The sequence below is a fragment of the Helianthus annuus genome, chromosome 13, assembly GCF_002127325.2.
Source record: "Helianthus annuus cultivar XRQ/B chromosome 13, HanXRQr2.0-SUNRISE, whole genome shotgun sequence".
Lineage (NCBI taxonomy): Eukaryota > Viridiplantae > Streptophyta > Magnoliopsida > Asterales > Asteraceae > Helianthus > Helianthus annuus.
The window spans coordinates 137010667-137032239 of NC_035445.2; the positions used below are offsets into that span (position 1 = coordinate 137010667).

The 21573-nt window shown below is 39.7% G+C and overlaps 2 protein-coding genes and 1 non-coding gene across 3 annotated transcripts; 1 reads left to right on the top strand and 2 right to left on the bottom strand.

Annotated features, from left to right (window-relative positions):
* Nucleotides 1-8106: 8106 nt before the first annotated feature.
* Nucleotides 8107-11896, bottom strand: LOC110899436 (dolichyl-diphosphooligosaccharide--protein glycosyltransferase subunit DAD1-like). The gene is made up of 5 exons (XM_022146327.2): nt 11736-11896; nt 11593-11640; nt 9541-9628; nt 9396-9439; nt 8107-8356 (listed from the first exon to the last, which is right to left on the bottom strand). Exons 1-5 carry the CDS (start codon nt 11823-11825, stop codon nt 8273-8275), a joined length of 354 nt encoding a protein of 117 aa, XP_022002019.1. The 5' UTR covers nt 11826-11896; the 3' UTR covers nt 8107-8272.
* A 79-nt stretch (nt 11897-11975) lies between these two features.
* On the top strand, nt 11976-12049 carry TRNAI-AAU. Its single transcript has one exon. It is a non-coding gene; the product is annotated as a tRNA-Ile (tRNA).
* Nucleotides 12050-13557: 1508 nt separating this feature from the next.
* LOC110899437 (dolichyl-diphosphooligosaccharide--protein glycosyltransferase subunit DAD1) lies at nt 13558-21544 on the bottom strand. The gene is made up of 5 exons (XM_022146328.2): nt 21391-21544; nt 21247-21294; nt 14188-14275; nt 14035-14078; nt 13558-13838 (listed from the first exon to the last, which is right to left on the bottom strand). Exons 1-5 carry the CDS (start codon nt 21478-21480, stop codon nt 13755-13757), a joined length of 354 nt encoding a protein of 117 aa, XP_022002020.1. The 5' UTR covers nt 21481-21544; the 3' UTR covers nt 13558-13754.
* Between the last annotated feature and the right edge of the window lie 29 nt (nt 21545-21573).

Here is a 21573-nt window from a genome sequence, read left to right on the forward strand (position 1 = left end):
CATTTTGTCAGTGGGAAATACTGGTGAGTGAATCCTAGTTTAATCAAGAGGAGTAAAATCATTTTACATTATTGAGGGCGGTCGCGCAATTACATTTGTTTCCATCTACTTTAATTACCACCCACGGTACTTTCAACCCGACTTGTGGTCATGTTACTACTCACTTACAAAACCCCAACATACCGGCGATAATTGTAGAATATAAATACTCAATCACTGTTTAATATAATGTAAAACATTTGAGGTTTTGTAAAAACATTTTGCAAAAAAGGAGCATTACTCACATTGCTGTCTTAGGGTTTTCCTTTAGGATTTCCTAGTGATTATCTATTAATTACACAAATGCACACGCGTTCTATTAATTACACAAATACACACACGTTAGTATAATAACCCAATATTTACATTAGTAATACCCTTCCCGAGACGGCATTCCAACGACTACGTCGGGCAGAACCACGACAGCCGTTACGGAACCCTAGATCAATCGGGCAGCGTATCTAATACGTAACCGGGGGTTATGATACTTACAACGAGGCATAATTTCGTTATTTAGGGGGGGGGGGTATTATGCCCAAGAATTATTTTAGCTATACAGAATTTTGAGAGAGAAAAAGAGAATGAACGATTTGGACTGAAAGTCGATGGCCTCCATTTATAGGCCTGATTTCGGACTTCCTCGCGGCCCGCGAAAGCCACACAAGGGTCCTTCGCGGCCCGCGACATAGGGGGTAGGGCCTAGCTGTGCTGATTCGTCGAGTATAGACTTGACACGCGCTCGACACGTGGCGGCACCGGGTGAGGCCTGGTGTCTAGGCGCTCGCGGCCCGCGTAGGTTTAGGAGCAGTCTGTCGCGGCCCGCGACAGACTTGTTTTTATTGTTTTTATTTTATTTTCAATTATATAAGGTGTTTTGGGCTCGGTTTTTGCATTTGGGGTATATTTTAAGACATGTTGGGACATTCTAATTATATTAGAGGTGTCAGAAATATTTTGGAGGGTTGTTATTCCGGGAAATAGCGGCGACAGCTAATGCAGTCGCCACTATTGCCGACGTCGCCGCTAATGGTGTCTTCGGTATTGCTAGTTGTTGCTTGTAGTGTCTTATAATGGAACACTTATAAAGAAAAGTTAGGCATGCTTACAAGTACCACCAAAAGGAAATTTATTTCATTTGTTCATACACGCCCCGCTTGCGGTATGCACATATAATGTATATATGTGTGGGCCCTTAGGGGGCAAAAGTGAGAGTGCACTAATTTTAACGTTATTTTACTAATTTCGTGAAAATAACGTTAAAAAGCGAGGAATCGTTAATCATGCATCATGTGGTGGCGTTGATAGCCGAAAGACAAGGGGGTACATGCGCTAATTGGCTTTTGTCCCAATTGCTGAGTGTTATGTGCCTTATGTCCAAGGCTTGATGCAAATTACTACTGAGCCGGGGGTCTCACTGGAAGCAGTCTCTCTATTCCTACGGGGTAAGGCTGTCTACATCTTACCCTCCTCAGACCCTACCTTAGCTTTGCTATTGGTGGGATATAGTGAGTATGATGATGATGATTTCATTTGTTCATAGTTGGGTATCATTAAACAACTCTCAATACAGAGTGAGTCATGAAAACAAATTTTCAATCCATAGTACTCTTTATTGTCGCTATTTATAAAACTATCATTGTTCCACTTACTTTCTTGTTGAATAGACATAATACTACATTGATTCCAAATTTAGGTGATCCTTCTAATACGTTTTTCTATATGTAACAACATTTCATTAAGCAACTAGTTCAATTTGATTGATTATCACATGTTTATACTTTACTTAACAAATATCTATATATACAGTTTTATATTCTAATTAAAATGGTACTTAACAAAAAATAATATATGTAGATTAAGAGATCAAATCGAGTATTTTCATATACCAACAATAACAGAAGCCTCATAAAAATTAAAATTAATACGCAATACCCTTTAGGCCTCTTTAGTCAGCCCTACTATGTCGAGTTTTATTTGAGTCTAATTTCTCAATCATGCGGTAAACATATTACATCTTAGAAAAAAACGTATCAAATTCATTGAAGTCACTTTATTCAATTTTTTTTTTTTGGAATTCCTATTCTCACAAATCCCATTAGTTCATCTGTGCTGACAAATTTAAGCCTACGTAAATACAAATTTACACGCTTTAAAAGTAGAATTTTCATTTATGGTTTTAAAATTCGATGGTTAGTACATTCTTTGCCAAGAACATACGTAACAAGTGCAAAAGTATACAAACTCAAGTTGAAGATCGAGTATGTTTGACTTTATGAGTAGAATATTCGGCCAAAAAATATTTAGGTTATCGATGATCGTAACCTTAAATCATGGATTATTATTTTCATAATATTGTGTGCCTATGAACCCGACAGATATGGTGACCAGAATACATGAACCCTCGGAGATCAAACGTGAATGTGAATTTAAATAGAGTGATCCACATTCATTCTAGGGTTTAGAGATGGTGGAGTTAGGGTGATAGGGTTAGATTGGAGAAAAACTAGGAGAAGGGTGAAAACAAATTCTCTGGACGACCTCCAGGGATGGATAGCATTAGGATTTAAATCAAACCAATTACAAAGTTACCAAAACAACCCACAAAAACAAATAAAAACCATAATGGTCCTGAATCCTTGCAAAAAATAAATAAACTAAATAAAAATACGATTTTAACGCATCAAGACTCCCTCCTTAGCCACTTTTGTCCTCAAGAGTGAGCTCCGTGAAATCCGGAAAACGCAGCTTCAGCTCGTCTAGAAATTCCCACGTAGCGTCTTGAGTGGTTTGACCCCTCCAATGCACGAGCACCTTCATGACCGCCCTATGACCCCTCTTCACCAGCTTCCTATCCAACACGGCCTGTGGATGCAAATTAAACCGGGCCTCCACGGGAAGAGGGACAATTTTTTCCGGCGGTCCGCACGGTCCCTTAAGTAGCGACACATGAAAAACCGGATGGATATGAGCGTCTTCGGGGAGATCTAGTTTATACGCAACCGTGCCCACCCTTTCTACGATCAAAAACGGCCCGAAATACTTAGGAGTGAGTTTTGAATGTTTGTGCACCCTTAGTGAGTTCTGCATGTAGGGTTGAAGCTTAAGATATACCCACTGACCCGTTTCAAATTCCCTTTCCGATCTCTTCTTGTCAGCCTGTTGTTTCATCCTGTTTTGGGCGGTCAAAAGTGATTGCCTTAATACCTTTATAGCAGCCTCGCGATCCTGCATCACCTCATCAACTTCACCATCCACGGCATCTTTCGGGATGTAGGGTATGTGCAACGGGGGAGGGTACCCATACAAAGCCTCGAACGGTGTACGGCCCAAAGAAGAATGAAACGTGGTATTGTACCACCATTCGGCCATAGCGACCCATTTGACCCACGTGTGAGGACGTTCCATAACCATGCATCGTAAATACCCTTCCAAACACCGGCTTACCACCTCCGTTTGGCCATCCGTTTGCGGGTGGTATGCCGTGGATAATTTTGCCTCTATCCCTTGTAGATGTAAAAATTCTTTCCAAAAAGAACTCAAAAAAATCGGATCGCGGTCAGACACTATCGAACTCGGGCACCCATGCAGCTTGTACACGTTGTCAAAAAAAACTTGGGCTACATCCTTGGTTGAATAAGGGTGACCCAACAACATAAAATGGCCGTATTTCGTCAAGCGATCCACAACCACGAAGACGGTATCCTTACTCTTAACCCTTGGCAACCCGCCTATAAAATCCATCGATATGTCCGAGAAAATCATCTCGGGTACGGGTAGGGGCTGCATCAACCCGGGCGAGGCGACATTCTCGGTCTTCGCTCGCATGCACACGTCACATTTACGCACCACCCTTCGTACCACCTTGTTTATCCCCTTCCAAAAGAACAGTCCCTTCACCCTTTGTACCGTGGCTCTCACTCCCGAATGCCCTCCTATTGGAGATTCATGGCACAATTTCACCATTTCTTCCCGTAGAGCGGTATCGTTACCCATCACCATTCTGTTACCTCTAGTCAACCACTTGCCATTCCACTTATATTTCACATGACCCTCCCCATCTTTGACCTTAGTCACCAACTGTTGCAAATCAATGTCGTTTTTTTGACTCTCTACTATTCGGTCGAACAACAACGGCTCTAGTTGTGATACCGCGGTAGCAAATAATTCCGACCCTTGCACTCGAGACAACGCGTCGGCTACCATGTTTTCTCGCCCTTTTTTATACTCGATGGAGTAGTCGTACCCCATGAGTTTAGCTAGCCATTTATGTTGAAGGGGGGTGGTTACCTTTTGAGTGAGCAAATGTTTAAGACTTTTTTGGTCTGTACGAATAACAAATGACCCCGTGATGAGGTAGTAGTGCCACTGTTTTACAGCTAACATGATGGCTAGTAGTTCCTTCTCATATACGGACAACGCGTTCTGCCGAGGAGACAACGCCTTCGATAAAAAAGAAACCGGGTGTCGGTCTTGCATCAAAACCGCCCCTATTCCCCCTGCTGATGCATCGGTTTCAATCACAAACGGCTTGGTGGGATCGGGTAACGTTAGAACCGGGGCTGAGGTAAGTGCTGTCTTGAGTCTTTCAAAAGCGTCCTGCGCTTCCGTTCCCCACTTAAACGCGTCCTTTTTCAGCAAGTCGGTGAGTGGTCGAGCGATCATTCCGAAGGAACGTATGAATCGCCGGTAGTACCCGGCTAAGCCCAAAAACCCCCTAAGTTGTTTGACTGTCTTCGGTATCGGCCACTGTTGTACCGCTTCGATTTTTTTCGGATCCGTGCTCACCCCTTCCCTCGCTATAATATAACCCAGGTACTCAATTGCTCGGCCCCCAAACACACACTTTGATTCCTTCGCGAACAACTGGTTAGCTTGCATGATCGAGAGAACCTTTTCCAAGTGTAAACGGTGGTCTTCTTCACTTCGGCTATAGACGAGTATGTCATCAAAAAAAACTAATACCCCCTTTCTGAGCATGGGCTTAAATATATGATTCATGAGGGCCTGAAACGTTGCTGGAGCGTTGGTCAAGCCGAAATGCATGACGAGAAATTCATAGTGCCCCTCGTGAGTACGAAATGCTGTTTTCGGTATGTCCTCTACTACCATTCTCACCTGATGGTACCCGGATCGCAGATCCAACTTCGAAAAAAAACTAGCTCCCGCCAATTCATCTAGCAACTCGTCGATGAGAGGAATGGGGAACTTATCTTTCACCGTGGCTTCGTTGAGGCGCCTATAATCCATACACATCCGCCACTGGCCGTCTTTCTTTTTCACGAGAACGACCGGGGCCGCGAACGAGCTTTGACTATTCTGAATGATCCCCGAGTCTAGTAATTCACGAGTCGTTTTTTCGATTACATCTTTTTGAACCGTTGGGTATCGGTACGGACGGATACTAATGGGCGTTGTACCTTCTTTTAACACAATTTTGTGATCAAACGGGCGCTTAGGCGGTAAGCCCGTGGGTACCTCGAAGACCTGTGGAAACCGAGCAAATCCTTCCACCGGCCGGCTCCCTTATCTCCAACCGGGATGTTCACCACTCGAGAATGGTAAGTGTCATCATGTTCCCCGTTGGTTAAATGCAAACTGAATAACTGCAAGTCCCCCGCTCTAGCGTGCTTACCCATTTTTTCAAGAGAACAAACTGCAAACAAATTACTCTGTAGCCCTTTCAATTCATAACTCTTACCCTCTAGCTCAAATTTCATTGTCATTTTTTGAAAATTCCACAAGATGTCGTTCAACGGTAGAAGCCATTGCACCCCTAGAATCATGTCGTAACTCTCAAGTGGCAACAATAATACCTCGGTTGTGAACCAATTCCCTTGCATGTTCCATTGGAATTCTCGGCAAACTTGGGTACTCGCAAGCTTTTTTCCGTCCGCTACCCCCACTGTTACCGGTGCTATGGACAGTGACTCACACTCCAATTTCTTGGCCAACCTTTCGTTAAGGAAGTTATGTGTCGACCCCGAATCAATAAGTATATGCAGTTGACGCGTACCCATCGACCCGTTTACCCGCATCGTTGAGTAGGACGGAATACCCGTTAGTGCGTGTATGGAGATCTGATGTTCCGCTTCATCCTCCTCGTCAGACCCCGTTTCCTCCACGGACTTATCCTCTTCATCGTCAGCTTCAATAATGTAAAGTTGCTTACGGGGCGTCGCACACTTATGCCCGGGTACAAACTTTTCCGTGCACCAAAAACACTCGCCTTTCGCTCGTTTCTGTTCCAATTCTTTGCTGGTTAGACGCCTTTGATTGTTAAATGGCTTGCTGGGGCTGTTTGGAGTTCGGTTGGTGTTGGGGGTGGGTAAAAGTGGTAGTTTAGCGGCGTTAGTAGGCGGGTGATTTTAGTATGGCTGCCCTTCGATGATCCCCCTGTCCATTTTCCTCCCGTGAACTTTTCTTCCCAGGTTTCGTTGTTAAGGGCTTGGGTCTTGGCCAACCCGTACGCCTCGTGCAACGTACGAGGTCTGAACTTTTTAACCGGTCCTCGGATGTCGGGTTTGAGGGCTTTAAGGTAAAGGCTCACAGTCTGGGTTTCGCTTAACGATACCTTATTCAGCAAGGAGTCGAAGGCCGTATTCAACTCTTGCAGCGAACCTGTTTGTGTTAGGGAGGCCATCTCCTCCGGCGGGTCTTCGAATAACGCATCCGAAAAACGGGCTGAGATGGATCGAACATAGTCATTCCACGGAATCTTAGCCACGGTAGCGTTCCTGGTTTTCATGAAAGCCTGATGCCATTGTAATGCATCGCCTTCCAGGTGAACGGCGGCACAACGAAGCTTGGTATCATCCGGGGTTTCGTCCATTGCGAAGAAGTGCTCGCAACGGTAAACCCAACCCTCCACATCTTCACCCGAGAATTTTGGAAAGTCAATCTTACCAATTCTGAATGGCTTGGTACCCCGTGAATCAGCCTCTGGTCCCGAAAAAGATCCGAAGGAACTGCCCGACGAGTTAACTGCTTTGTCGCGCACGGCCTTCAGGATCTCCTCCTGCTGTTTGGAAGATTGTTCTTGCTGTTTGATGAGGGCTGCGAGTGCAGTCTGGATGTCATTGATAGCTTTGTCGTGAGACTTGAGGGCGTTGTCGATTTCAGTGTTGCGGGTGTTGGTCATGGTGGGGGGCGGCAAAGAGTTCCGATGAAGGATCAGGAACGGCTCTGATACCCTTGATAGGGTTAGATTGGAGAAAAACTAGGAGAAGGGTGAAAACAAATTCTCTGGACGACCTCCAGGGATGGATAGCATTAGGATTTAAATCAAACCAATTACAAAGTTACCAAAACAACCCACAAAAACAAATAAAAACCATAATGGTCCTGAATCCTTGCAAAAAATAAATAAACTAAATAAAAATACGATTTTAACGCATCATAGGGTAAGTTGAAAGAGATTGTAAGATACTTTGTGATATTCTTATCGTATGGAACTATAGGGTTTAGAGATGGTGGAGTTGGGGTAAGTTGAAAGAGATTGTAAGATACTTTGTGATATTCTTATTGTATGGAACTAATATCTATAAACCGTATTTGATTACACAATTGTGACTATTTTTGAGTCATTATCAACTTATTAAATGACTCATATTGATACCAACACTTTGTGACGAACGGGCTTCTAGCATAGCCGTATCAATGTGTTTTAGTAAGGTGTTCTTCTCATATCAAAATTGTAATTTAAGAGTATAATTAGATAGTGTGTGCGAATTAGCTGTTAAAAGCTAGAATCAAGCCTAGCTAAACGGGCTAAAATAAATGTGGCATGCCAAATGAGTAGATTTGATGTTGTAGGAGCACAGTACCACAAAAAAGACGAACCTGCATCCAAGGTAAGGATGTAGACAAGTCGAGCGCTCGTGAGCTACTCAAGATTACTCACTAAAAGCTAGAATCAAGCCTAGCTAAACAGGCTTGCACATTTTCTCTTAACGAAACCTAACTTGGTTGTTGGAGACCGCAGTCTAAACAAGCATCATATCGATCCTGATGATTCTAACAATCCTCGTTAGCGTTTTATTTAGCTGAGCTACAAGAATGTGTACCTCATTGCACTTCAAGTGACCGATTCACCGACATTTCAAAATTATAACAAGGTTCAATATAACCTATTACCAGTACAAATTTCAAGATTCAAGCATCACAAATCAATATCTAAAGTCCTGTCCCTAGCCCTCATCAAAATGCAGTCTTATAACATGCCCAAACACATAACTTATCCGAGGAAATTTATAATCACCAAATGCAGCACCAAATTGCACAAAACAAAATCCGCAAAAGCACGTTCTGGTGGTAAATCCTGCAAAAGTTAAAACAAATTAACATCGCGCGTAAAATTAGAATAAACAAGAATTAAACATTATAAAGAAGCAACATCTTTATGCATACATGAGTTGTAACTTTGGCTTAGGGTGTTTTTCAAAAAAAAAAAAAAAATGAAAATTTTCTTTTTTAACCCTAAAGTTTTATTCTTTAACAATTTAAGTTTAAAGTTTTAATCTTTGTTTCCTTTTTAACCCTAAAGTTTTAATCTTTGACAATTTAAGTTTAAAGTCTTTGATTAATTTGATTTTTTCACTTCTAATTCAAAAACTTCCATCTTATACAATTTAACCCCTTTGATTAATTTGATTTTTCATTTCTAATTCAAAAGTTTCCATCTTTTATGATTTAACCACTTTGATTTTTTTACTTATGTGTTGTAATCTTGGCTTTGGGGGGTTTTCAAAGAAAAAATGGTTATGCCTATGGTTGTTGTAACTTTGGCTTTGGGGGTTTTTCAAAAAAAAATTGATTTTTTTACTTTTCACCCAAAAGTATTTCATAAATTACTTTTAACCCAAAACTATTTGTTTTTTTTACTTTAAACACAAAATTTTTTAATCTGTCCTCACAACTTTTTTTTACTTTCGACTTTGGTCCTTTATAGTTTTCATTTTCCGCAAAATTTTCGCTTTATGCTTCGTCCTAAATTTTGTGACTTAACACATCGCAACATGCGTCTTTGGTTTAACGTTTTTACGTTTCGTTCTAAATTTTGCGAGTTAATATGACGCAACGTGCGTGTGTGGGTGAACGTTTTTACATCGTCTATTTTTTTTCCTGTTTGACAGGTTCAACATAACGTGCGCGTCCTAAATCAACTTAGTTATAACTAAAGAATCCCCGCCGCATTGCGGCGGGTCATAATTCTAGTTATTAATAAAACTCAAGAAAAGAGGGCAAAAAAGTGTTGGAGGTTGGACCAAAATTACATGTTTTGACCCGTTACCCAACATGCACAACAAATTATAGAGATATTTTCATCTAAACTGTTTATGCAAAAACAACCAACATACCTTGAATTCCTTGTTTTCTTTGTTCACTTGGATACGAAGACAAACTGTACCCAACATGATGGGAAAAAATAAGTTTGCAAGACAATATGTTATAATGAAATTTGAGAGGATCTATCTATGATGAACGAATACAGATTAAGCTTACCAGCTAGGACTGCTGTCCCTACACAAGAAAGGACACCCGAGAGGAAAGAGTTGAATGGAAACGACCCAACTATTGCCATGTAAACCACCTAATAATGACAACACAAACAAGCTTCATTTCCAATTTACTTGATTTAAACAAAAAGCCGGCATAAAGATATATGAAGATGTATCTTTCTATGACTTTTATGCAAGCAAGTTTCACATAGCAGTAATTACTATTTGGTAACTTGGTGAATAGTGAATTATTAATGCTCTACCACTCTTCTATGTCAAACTGATATGAACATTATACGTTTCAGTTATATACCATTTCTGTTATGTAGGCTCAATACCTGTAATGCGAGGAGAAACAAAGATGTTTGTGGGTTCCTTTGCAGTACGATTTTCAGCATGAGTACATGCAGAGAAGTAAAAATTAAATCTTCAAACTACACATGTTATTCACATAGACTGCTGAGAGAATGCACACCAGGTTCTCTATCCCCATCCTTAATTTAGCTAATCAACACATTTATCTACCTAAAATTTGTTTATTTTTTAAAAACCTCACACATCTCATTCCTATAATCCTATTCAATTTAATAATACTTTTTTATTCTAGTCTATCACTTTTTCTCTATCTCCCACTCACAAAAAAAGATGAAGACTAGATATAGGGAATGAATAATGAATCTGTATATTTAAGGAATCACTGTTGCATCCCTAAAATTGTTCCCTATTTTAGGGATCCTAATGGAGCGGTAATGTAGCAGATCTCCCTAATGTAGTTAAATGCTCCAACAAATATCATGGAGGAAGTCTTTATTTTTCAAGATTAAATTTCCTGAACTCGTAAACTGATTTACATAATAACTGAACTATGCTGTGAATTCTTCAACCGACTCAAGCCAGAACCGCCAACAGTAACTCTAAACTCTGTAAAGACCAACCATTCATGTACATATATAACTATAAGCCTATAACAAAACTCAAAAACACAGATAGAAATATATACATAACTATAAGTCCTTAGTTTAAAAAAGCAATGAGGCTCAAGCCCCTGCGCTTTCGGTAGCATTAGACGCACTTTTTGTAAAAAAGCACACCTGAGGCACAATTTCGTGGCAAAAAAATTGACCCTGAGGCGCACGCCTCATGTATGTCCCATATTTTTGTGCTGCAGGTTGTTTTTCATCAGGCTTTTCAGGTTGTACATGTATGTAATTTCTATATTAAAACATATATAAAGCCTACTTAGTTACTTCTCTCTATACATTGGTAAATGATGCTAGAAACCTACAGGAAATATATAAAAAAATTATATAATCATTTGTACCTCAGCATAGTTGTTAACGGCGAATAGCAACAAATAGCGATAAGGTACCTATATGCTACATAGCGAATAGCGATAAATAGCGGGCGGCTATTTTATAAATAGCGATACACTAGAAAAAAAATTTATATGTAAATTATATCAAAATACCCTGGTATATATGCTATTTTACATGTATATTTAACAAAAAACTAAAATCCCGCTATTTTATAGCTATATTTAATTGCTATTTATATTTAAAAAATAAATAAATAAATAAATAAATACAGTGTCGCTATTCTCTCTATCCATCGCTACAACCCAAATAGCGACACTGGACATATACGCTACGTAACGATCGTCATTGACAGCTATGCACCTCAGGTACAAAAAACGCTGCACTTTTGCGCTTGTTGAGACAATTTTAGACCTTGTCGCTTTTGTGCGCTAAACCAAGACTATAACTCAAATTCTAAATTTCAAATGCAACAACATAGATGAAGTTTCATACATATTAGCTACTTGAGAACACTAAAACATAATTTCAGTCTATATTTAGTTACTAAAGTTTTCAACACATGATATAATCCATGGAATTAGAAGAACTTTCAAAGTCAGTCAACAAAATAAACAAGAAAACTCAAATACTATATATAACAACAGTAACATAATCTGATCTTAGATCCAAATGAATAACCACAACAACTACTCAATCAACGGTAAATTATCAATTAAAAGTGATTTGTATAGATCTAATACCTGAATTAGGGCAGTGAAGACAGCAAACACGACGTACAGGTCTATAATCTAGATCAGATATAAACAACGAAAACGTAAGTCAAAATTAGGTCAATAAGAAATATAAAAACACACAGATATAGATCGAGAGAAGAAATATTAACCTTCAGATTAGTCGGAGTAGCGGAATAAGCAGATCGGAGAGAGTGAAAAAGAGCGTGTGCGTCATCTTTCGTCGTCGCCGATTTCACCATTTCTCCGTTCTCTCACACACAAAACACACACAGTGATTGCAGTTTCTGACTTCTGTGTGTTTACTCTTGACGATGGAATCAAATCAAAAAGTCTATGCGATTTGGTGAGCATGTAAATTTAGAAAATGAAAATTACGTGTTGGACACCAAGGCCTATTAGCTCAGTTGGTTAGAGCGTCGTGCTAATAACGCGAAGGTCGCAGGTTCGAGACCTGCATGGGCCAAAAAATATCTAGTTTTTTTTTCGATTATGCCGTTAATTTTTTTTTCTTTTCTCTCTTTTTCTTACTATACTATTTTTTGCTTAATTTCCTTTTTTTTTTTTGTCATATTTCATTTCTCAGTTTTCTAATACAATGTTTTGGTATACCATATGATATTAATAATATTATTTACGATATTAATAATATTATTCTATTATGCATAAATTTGTTTTATGATATATGGATTATGTAGGTTTTTTTTTCTCTTTTCTACACTATCTTTTGGCTTAATTTCCTTTTCTTTTTTTCATTTCATCTCTCTCTTCTTTTTTCTAATACAAAGTTTTGTATACAATATAATACTAATAAGATAATTTTATGATGTAATATAATTGTTTTATGATAGATAGTAACACTTAGTCTGTTTTTTTATGAACCAATTTTATGTTGAGGATTACGTAAAGGGTATAAAACATTTGTATACTAATAATTTAATGAGATAGTGGGGTATACAGTGATGCAACCTCCTTATATATCACACTTCAAACAAAAGATGCACATAGGGTCGTAGCTATGTAGGAGCCGGGAGGGGGGGGGGGATGTAGTTTTCGTATAGAATTTTTTAGGTATATACGTTTTCGACCCCCCGGTTTTATAATTTTATTAGGTATATATACGTTTTCGACCCCCCGGTCGGAAATCTCAAACTTCGCCGCTGGATACAAACCCATTATGTGGCTATAAAGAGGAGATACGCGAGCCTTTAATTGCAGATGGTCTTAGAACGATTGTTATTTGATGTGATCATTAGTTCGGTTCATATACATGCCTACCTACGTTTGATCATTTTGCCTTGATGTTGCGTTTCTTGTTTGGAGAATTTACCACACAGCAAATTATAAAAAGAAACGACTTAGATGTTAATTTCACAGCCATCTTTTACGTCTACGATTGGGCCTTGCCGGTGTTAACAAAAGTGTAGTTTAAGAGTATAATTAGATAGTGTATGTGAATTAGTTGTTAAAAGCTAGAATCAAGCCTAGCTAAACGGGCTAAAATAACTGTGGCATGCCAAATGAGTAGATTTGATGTTGTAGGAGCACACAGTAGCGAAGATTGAAATTTTTTATTGGGGGGTCGAAAACGTATATACTCAAAAATTTCTATAGAACCGGGGGTCAAAAAACATATATACCCAAAAATTTCTATACGAAAATTACATATATAACACTACTTGCCGAAAAGTTCGGGGGGTCGGGCGCCCCTCCCGGCCCCTTCAAAGCATCGCCTCTGGGAGCACAATACCACAAAAACGACCAACCTGCATCCAAGGTAGGGGTGTAGACGAGTCGAGCGCTCGAGAGCTACTCAAGATTGACTCACTAAAAGCTAGAATCAAGCCTAGCTAAACAGGCTTGCACATTTTCTCTTAACAAAACCTAACTTGGTTGTTGGAGACCGCAGCAGTCTGAACAAGCATCATCTCGATCCTGATGATTCTAACAATCCTCGTTAGCGTTTTATTAAGCTGAGCTACAAGAATGTGTACCTCATTGCACTACAAGTGACCGATTCACCGACATTTCAAAGTTATAACAAGGTTCAATATAACCTATTACCATTTACCAGTAAAAATTTCAAGATTCAAGCATCACAAATCAATATCTAAAGTCCTGTCCCTAGCCCTCATCAAAATGCAGTCTTATAACATGTCCAAACACATAACTTATCCAAGGAAATTCATAATCACCAAATGCAGCACCAAATTGCACAAAACAAAATCCGCAAAAGCACGTTCTGGTGGTAAATCCTGCAAAAGTTAAAACAAATTAACATTGCGCGTAAAATTAGAATAAACAAGAATTATTAATAAAACTCAGGAAAAGAGGGCAAAAAAGTGTTGGGGGTTGGACCAAAATTACATGTTTTGACCCGTTACCCAACATGCACAACAAATTATAGATATATTTTCATCTAAACTGTTTATGCAAAAACAACCAACATACCTTGAATTCCTTGTTTTCTTTGTTCACTTGGATACGTAGACAAACTGTACCCAACATGATGGCAAAAAAAAAAGTTGGCAACACAATATGTTATAATGAAATTTGAGAGGATCTATCTATGATGAACCGTGAACGAATACAGATTAAGCTTACCAGCTAGGACTGCTGTCCCTACACAAGAAAGGACACCCGAGAGGAAAGAGTTGAATGGAAAGGACCCAACTATTGCCATGTAAACCACCTGGTTACGACAAAACACAAACGAGCTTCTTTTCAAATTTATTTTATGTTAACAGAAAACCGAGATAGAGACAGATGACAACGTTTTAGCATTTGTATTTCTTTTTCAACTTCGTGAAAGTAAAGGAGTTTCTACTTTGTATGACTTTTATGTTAGCAAGTTTCACATAGCAGTAACTACTCTTTAGTAACTTGGTGAGTAGTGAATTATTAATACTCCTTTATGTCAAACTGATATGAACATTATTTGTTTTAGTCATTTGCCATTTCTGTTATGTAGGCTCGATTCCCTATAATGCAAGGAGAAACAAAGATGTTTGTGGGGTTCCTTTACAGTATGATTGTAAATGATTAAATCTTTGAACTACACATGTCATAATTCACATAGGCTGCTGAGAGTATGCTGTTGGAGATGTTGTCTTCAGCCCAGCCCATTAAGGCTAGTCAAGAATTAGAGAGAAGAAGGGAAAGGGTTCGGCCGGCCCTAACCCTAATGGGTTTTAAGTGTTTTAGGCCCATATGTTTAGTTACTTGTTTAACAAGGGACTAACCCTAATTCTAGCCTATAAATATATCTCTTGTACTTGTAAGCATTATCACTCAATAAAATACAAACCCTAGTTGCCCCCGTGGACGTAGGTTACACACTGTGACCGAACCACGTAAATCTCGTGTCTACTTTTCTTATTGCTTTCGTTTATTGATCGTGTGTGTGTGATCTAAATCCTAACAACTGGTATCAGAGCTCGGGCTCTTGATCAAGAACATACACCAGCCGCCTACCACCTCCTGCCTCCAGCCGCCGCAAACCCTAATTAGGGTTTCGCCGCCTCTAGGGTTTCCGCCGCCGACACCCACCGACCCGCTGCAGTTTCGCAGCTTTGCTCTAGGGCAACCGGGTACCGCCGCCGCCACCTAACCCAGATTAGGGTTTTGCCAGCCGCCGCCTACCATCTTGCCGGAACCGCAGAACCGCCGCCGCCGCTAACCAGATTAGGGTTTCCAGCCGCCGTCGCTCAAACAGAAGGGTTTCTTTACCGATTTTCGCTGCTGCGTTTTTCGGATTTCCTGCACGTTTTTCGAGCAAAGATGTCTGATGATGGAAAAGTCAGAATTGAGAAGTTTGATGGGAAGAATTTCGGATGGTGGAAGATGCAAATCAAGGATTTGCTGATACAGAAGGATCTGGATGCAGCCTTAGAGCCTCCTCCTACACCTGTAACGGATAAGTGGACAGCCATTGACAAGAAGGCTATGTCAACTATCAGGCTCACTCTTTCTATGAATGTTGGCTACAATATTTCTGAACAAACCTCAGCACGAGGAATCATCGAGGCTTTGTCAAATATGTATGAGAAGCCGTCTCCTGCCAACAAGGTGTTTCTGATACGGGAGTTAGTCAACACCCGCATGAAAGAGGGAAGTTCTGTTATTGAGCATATTAATTTGTTTAATTCTCACTTGTCTCGTTTGAATTCAGTAAAATTCAAGATAGATGATGAACTGCAAGCATGCCTGCTCTTGTCCTCATTACCTGACAGCTGGTCAGGAACTATTACTGCAGTCACTGGGGCAGTTGAGACCCTCACTTTTGCTAAAGTACGTGACTTGATATTGAATGAGGACTCAAGAAGGAGGAATTCTGGAGAGACAAGTTCGTTGCTCAGTACTGAGGAGAGAGGGAGAAGTAATAATAGAGGTGGAAATAAAGGAAGGTCAAAGTCAAAACGAAGAAGCAAGTCAAGACCAGCAAAACCGAGAAAAGACATACAGTGCTGGAACTGTGATGAGCATGGACACTTTAGAAGTCAGTGTACTAAACCTCATAGAGACAAAAAGGAGGTGAATGCTACCACAGCCTCGGATTCAGAGGATGCCCTTATTTGTTGTGTCGAAAATACTGTTGAAGACTGGATTATGGATTCAGGAGCATCGTTTCATGCTACTTCTAGCACAAAGAAGATGAAGAATCTACGAACAGGAACTTTGGTAAAGTTCGTTTGGCTAATAATCACAGTCTTGATATTACAGGAATTGGAGACATAGACTTAAAAACACCATTGGGAACCGTTTGGACCTTGAAGAATGTTCGGGTCATTCCTGGTTTGAAGAGGATGTTGATATCCATTGGTCAGCTTGATGATCAGGGATATGATGTCCACTTTGGTAGAGGACAATGGAAAGTTGTTAAAGGCAGTATGGTCATTGCAAGAGGAAAGAAGAAAGGTACACTATACATGGTTGAGGTACCAACTGAGGGGGTTAATGCAGTATCTGATGGGCCGAGTCTATCAAAGTTATGGCATCAACGACTCGGCCACATGAGTGACAAGGGGATGAAGATGCTTGTTACCAAGGGAAAGCTTCCAGAACTGAAACAGGTCGAGTCTGAGTTTTGTGAACCGTGCATCCTTGGCAAGAAAAAGAAGGTGACTTTTGTGAAGACAGGGAGAGCACCAAAAGCTCAGAAATTGGAGCTGATTCACTCAGACGTGTACGGGCCGACATCAGTTGCTTCACCTGCAGGATCTCGCTATTATGTGACCTTCATAGACGATTCAACACGCAAGGTATGGGTTTACTTTCTTAAACATAAATCTGAAGTTTTTGATAAATTTAAGAAATGGAAAGCTGCTGTTGAACTTGAAACTGATTTGAAGGTGAAATGCTTGAAGTCTGACAACGGAGGTGAATATATCAGCAAAGAATTTACAGATTATTGTGCTGAGAGGGGGATCAGGATGATAAATACAGTTCCAGGAACTCCGCAACAGAATGGGGTTGCAGAGAGGATGAACAGAACATTGTGTGAGAGAGCCAGGAGTATGAGATTGAATGCAGGGCTCCCAAAAATGTTCTGGGCTGATGCGGTTAACACCGCGGCTTATCTTATCAATCGTGGGCCTTCAGTACCGTTGGGATTCAAGATTCCTCAGGAAGAATGGAAGGGAAAAGCAATTGAGTATGATCACCTGAGAATCTTCGGGTGTAGTGCTTATGATATTGATCTTGAAGGTGACAAGTTAGATGCCAAAGCAAAGAAATACACGCTCGTTGGATATGGGTCTGATAAAATGGGCTACAGGCTTTGGGATCATGAAAGCAGAAAGCTAGTCAGAAGCAAACATGCTGAATTCAATGAAGCAGAGCTGTACAAAGACAGGAATTCAGAGAAGTTAGAGGTTCAGAAAGAAGTGGTCGAGTTTGACACTAACGGTCAAAAGAATGAACCAGTTATAGAACCTGAATCAGATTCTGAAGATGACACAGAACCAGAGTTTGAAGGTGGAGATAATGAGACAGGAGAAGTCTCTGACAGTGGGAGCTCAGAGCATGAAGAACAGCCTCCACAGCAGCCTGACCCGTCAGAAAATTGGGTCAGGAGATCCACCCGAGTTAGTAAACCGCCTAATAAATATAATCCTTCAGTTAATTATATTCTCTTGACAGAAAACGGTGAACCAGAAAGCTACTCTGAGGCAGTCAAGATGAAAGATTTTCTCCAGTGGGAGCATGCAATGAAGGATGAGATGAGCTCTTTAGATAAAAACAAGACTTGGGTCTTAGTAAAGCTTTCGCCAGATAAAAGAGCTTTACAAAATAAGTGGGTCTTCAGGGTCAAAGAAGAACACGATGGTTCTAAACGGTACAAAGCCCGTTTAGTAGTCAAGGGGTTTCAGCAGAAGAAGGGAGTTGATTATGATGAGATTTTCTCTCCTGTGGTGAAGATGACTACCATCAGGCTGGTTCTTAGTATTGTAGCCGCAGAAAAGTTGCATCTTGAGCAGTTAGATGTGAAAACAGCTTTTCTACATGGTGATCTAAATGAAGACATTTATATGGCACAACCTGAGGGATTCAAGGTTGTTGGGAAAGAGAATTGGGTCTGCAAATTGAAGAAGAGTTTATATGGTCTTAAACAGGCACCCAGACAGTGGTACATGAAGTTTGATAACTTCATGGAGAGATCAGGGTATAAGAGATGTCAGATGGACCATTGCTGCTATTTGAAGAAGTTCAGCAATTCTTATATCATATTGTTGCTTTACGTTGACGATATGTTAATTGCAGGTTCTGATATGAAAGAAATAAGCAGGTTAAAGAAGCAAATGTCCAAAGAATTCGAGATGAAGGATTTGGGTCCAGCCAAACAGATACTCGGGATGAGTATAACCAGAAGCAAGAAAGATGGCTCAGTGACACTATCCCAGAAGAAGTACATCGGGAAAGTGTTAGAGAGATTTGGTATGAACAGTGAGAAGACCAAGCCTAGAAACACGCCTTTAGGAAGTCACCTCAAGCTTACTAAAGAACAGTGTCCCAGAACAGAAGAAGAAAAAGCTGATATGGCTAGAGTTCCATATGCATCTGCTGTAGGAAGTCTAATGTATGCTATGGTATGCACGAGACCTGACATAGCACACGCAGTTGGAGTTGTCAGTCGCTTTATGTCAAATCCGGGAAGAGAACACTGGGAAGCAGTTAAATGGGTGCTTCGTTATTTGAAAGGTACGTCAAAGATGGGGTTGTGTTTTAAAGGAAAGGATGTGGTTCTCAAGGGTTATACAGATGCTGACCTGGGTGGCTGTAAAGATACATTTAAAAGCACTACAGGATATGTCTTTACATTGGGAGGAACAGCAGTGAGTTGGATGTCCAAACTTCAGAAAAGTGTGGCTTTATCTACTACGGAAGCTGAATACATGGCAGTAGCTGAGGCCAGTAAAGAACTAGTATGGTTGAAAGCTTTTCTGAAAGAGTTAGGGAAGAATCAAGCTGACTGCCTGTTGTATTGTGACAATGAAAGTGCAGTGAAACTTGCAAAGAATCCCGTTTATCATGGGAAGACAAAGCACATAGGGATGAGGTATCATTTTGTCAGAGGATTGATCAGTGAAGGATTAATCAGTTTGAAGAATGTCCCAGGTGCTAAGAATCCAGCAGATATGTTTACCAAGGTTGTGGTGCTGGATAAGCTGAAGCTATGTATAGCTTCAGCTGGCCTTCAGGAATAATGCTGAGAAGGCGGGGTAACTAGGGAGTTTTGAAGATCAAGGGGGATTTTCATTTACAGAAGTACAAAAGAGATGGTGCAGTTCAAGGTCCGAAGACACCAAGTAGGAGATTGTTGGAGATGTTGTCTTCAGCCCAGCCCATTAAGGCTAGTCAAGAATTAGAGAGAAGAAGGGAAAGGGTTCGGCCGGCCCTAACCCTAATGGGTTTTAAGTGTTTTAGGCCCATATGTTTAGTTACTTGTTTAGCAAGGGACTAACCCTAATTCTAGCCTATAAATATATCTCTTGTACTTGTAAGCATTATCACTCAATAAAATACAAACCCTAGTTGCCCCCGTGGACGTAGGTTACACACTGTGACCGAACCACGTAAATCTCGTGTCTACTTTTCTTATTGCTTTCGTTTATTGATCGTGTGTGTGTGATCTAAATCCTAACATATGCACATCAGGTTCCCTATCCCCATCCTTAATTTAGCTAAACAACACATTTATCTCGAAAAATTGTTTATTTTTTTTTATGAAACCTCCCACATCTCATTCCCCATATACATCCCTATTAAATTTGATAAGATTTCTTTATTCTAGTCTACTACTTTTTCTCTTTCTTCCACACACACAAAAAAATATTAGGGAATCACTGTTGCTTCCCTAAAATTGGTCCTCATTTTTAGGGATCCTAATGGAGTGGTAATGTAGCTGATCTCCCTAATGTAGTTGAATTCTCTAGGAAATATCATAGATAGCAGCAGTCTTTATTTTTGAAAATTAAATAACATGAATGAACTGGTAAACTGATTTACATAATAATTGTACTAAGTCAGTATACACAAGCAACTCAAGCAAGAACCACCAACAGTAACCATAGTTGCCAATAGCGGTCGCTATGGTCGCTATAGCGTAGCGTATAGCCCGAAGATCGCTACAGGGTACGTAGCCATATATAGCAGGATTTCAGTTTTTTTTTTAAATATAAATAGTGATTAAATATATAGCTATAAAACAGCTGGATTTTAGGTTTTTGTTAAATATACATGTAAAATAGCGTATATACCAGGGTATTTTGATATAATATACATATAAAAAAATTTAAATTTTTTCCTAGTGTATCACTATTTATAAAATAGCACCCCTTATTTATCGCTATTCGCTATGTAGCATATAGGTACCTTACCGCTATTTGTCGCTATTTGCCATTAACAACTATGACAGTAACTATAAACTCCGTAAAGACCAACCATTCATGTACAGATATAACTAAAAGTCTATATAAAAACTAAAAAAATACAGAAAGAGATATATACATAACATGAGGTTGGTTCTGGTACACAATGTCCTTAACCTAAGAAAAGTAGGAAGCCGGGTCAAACGAACTCCAACTGAACTCATTCTAGCAGCGTTGGAACCGGCTCATCGAACGCTAACCAGAAACCCTAACCTCTAAAGCTAAACCTTAATGTAAACCCTAAAAATTAAACTATAAACCATAAAAGCTAAGCCCTAAAAGTTAAACTCTAAACCCTAAATAAATTTAATTAGGGTTTGACGAGCCGGTTCCAATGCCGCTAAAATGAGTTCAATCGGAGTTCGCTTGACCTGGTTTCATACGTTTGTTAGGGTAAGATCTATTTGTATTTTTTTAACGTCCAACTGAAAATGTATTCATTCACCAAACAGCAAGGAATTGAAGAACACTTAAACATAAACATAAACATATAATAGTCTGCATCTAGTTACTAAATTTTCAACACATCTAGTCTACAGAAATAGAAGAACTTTCAAATTCAGGCAACAAAATAAGCACAAAAAAATACAAATAATCAGACATCCAAATTCATAAATCGATTTCCAAATAACAACAGTAACATAATCTGATCTCAGATCCAAATAAATAACCGCAACAACTATTCAATCAACCGTAAATTATCAATCAAAAGTGATTCGTATAGATCTAATACCTGAATTAGGGCAGTGAAGACAGCAAACACGACGTACAGATCTATAATCTACATCAAACACAACGTAAGTCAAAATTAGGTCAATTAAGAAATACAAAAAAACACACAGATTAACGTGATTAGATCGAGAGAGAAAATAATAACCTTAAGATTTGTTGGAGTGGCCGAATAAGCAGATCGGAGAGAGTGAAACAGAGCGTGTGCGTCATCTTTCGTCGTCGCCGATTTCACCATTTCTCTCACACAAACAGTGATTGCAGTTTCTGTGTGTTTACTCTTGACGATGGAATCAAATCGAAAAGTCTTATGCGATTTGGTGAACATGTA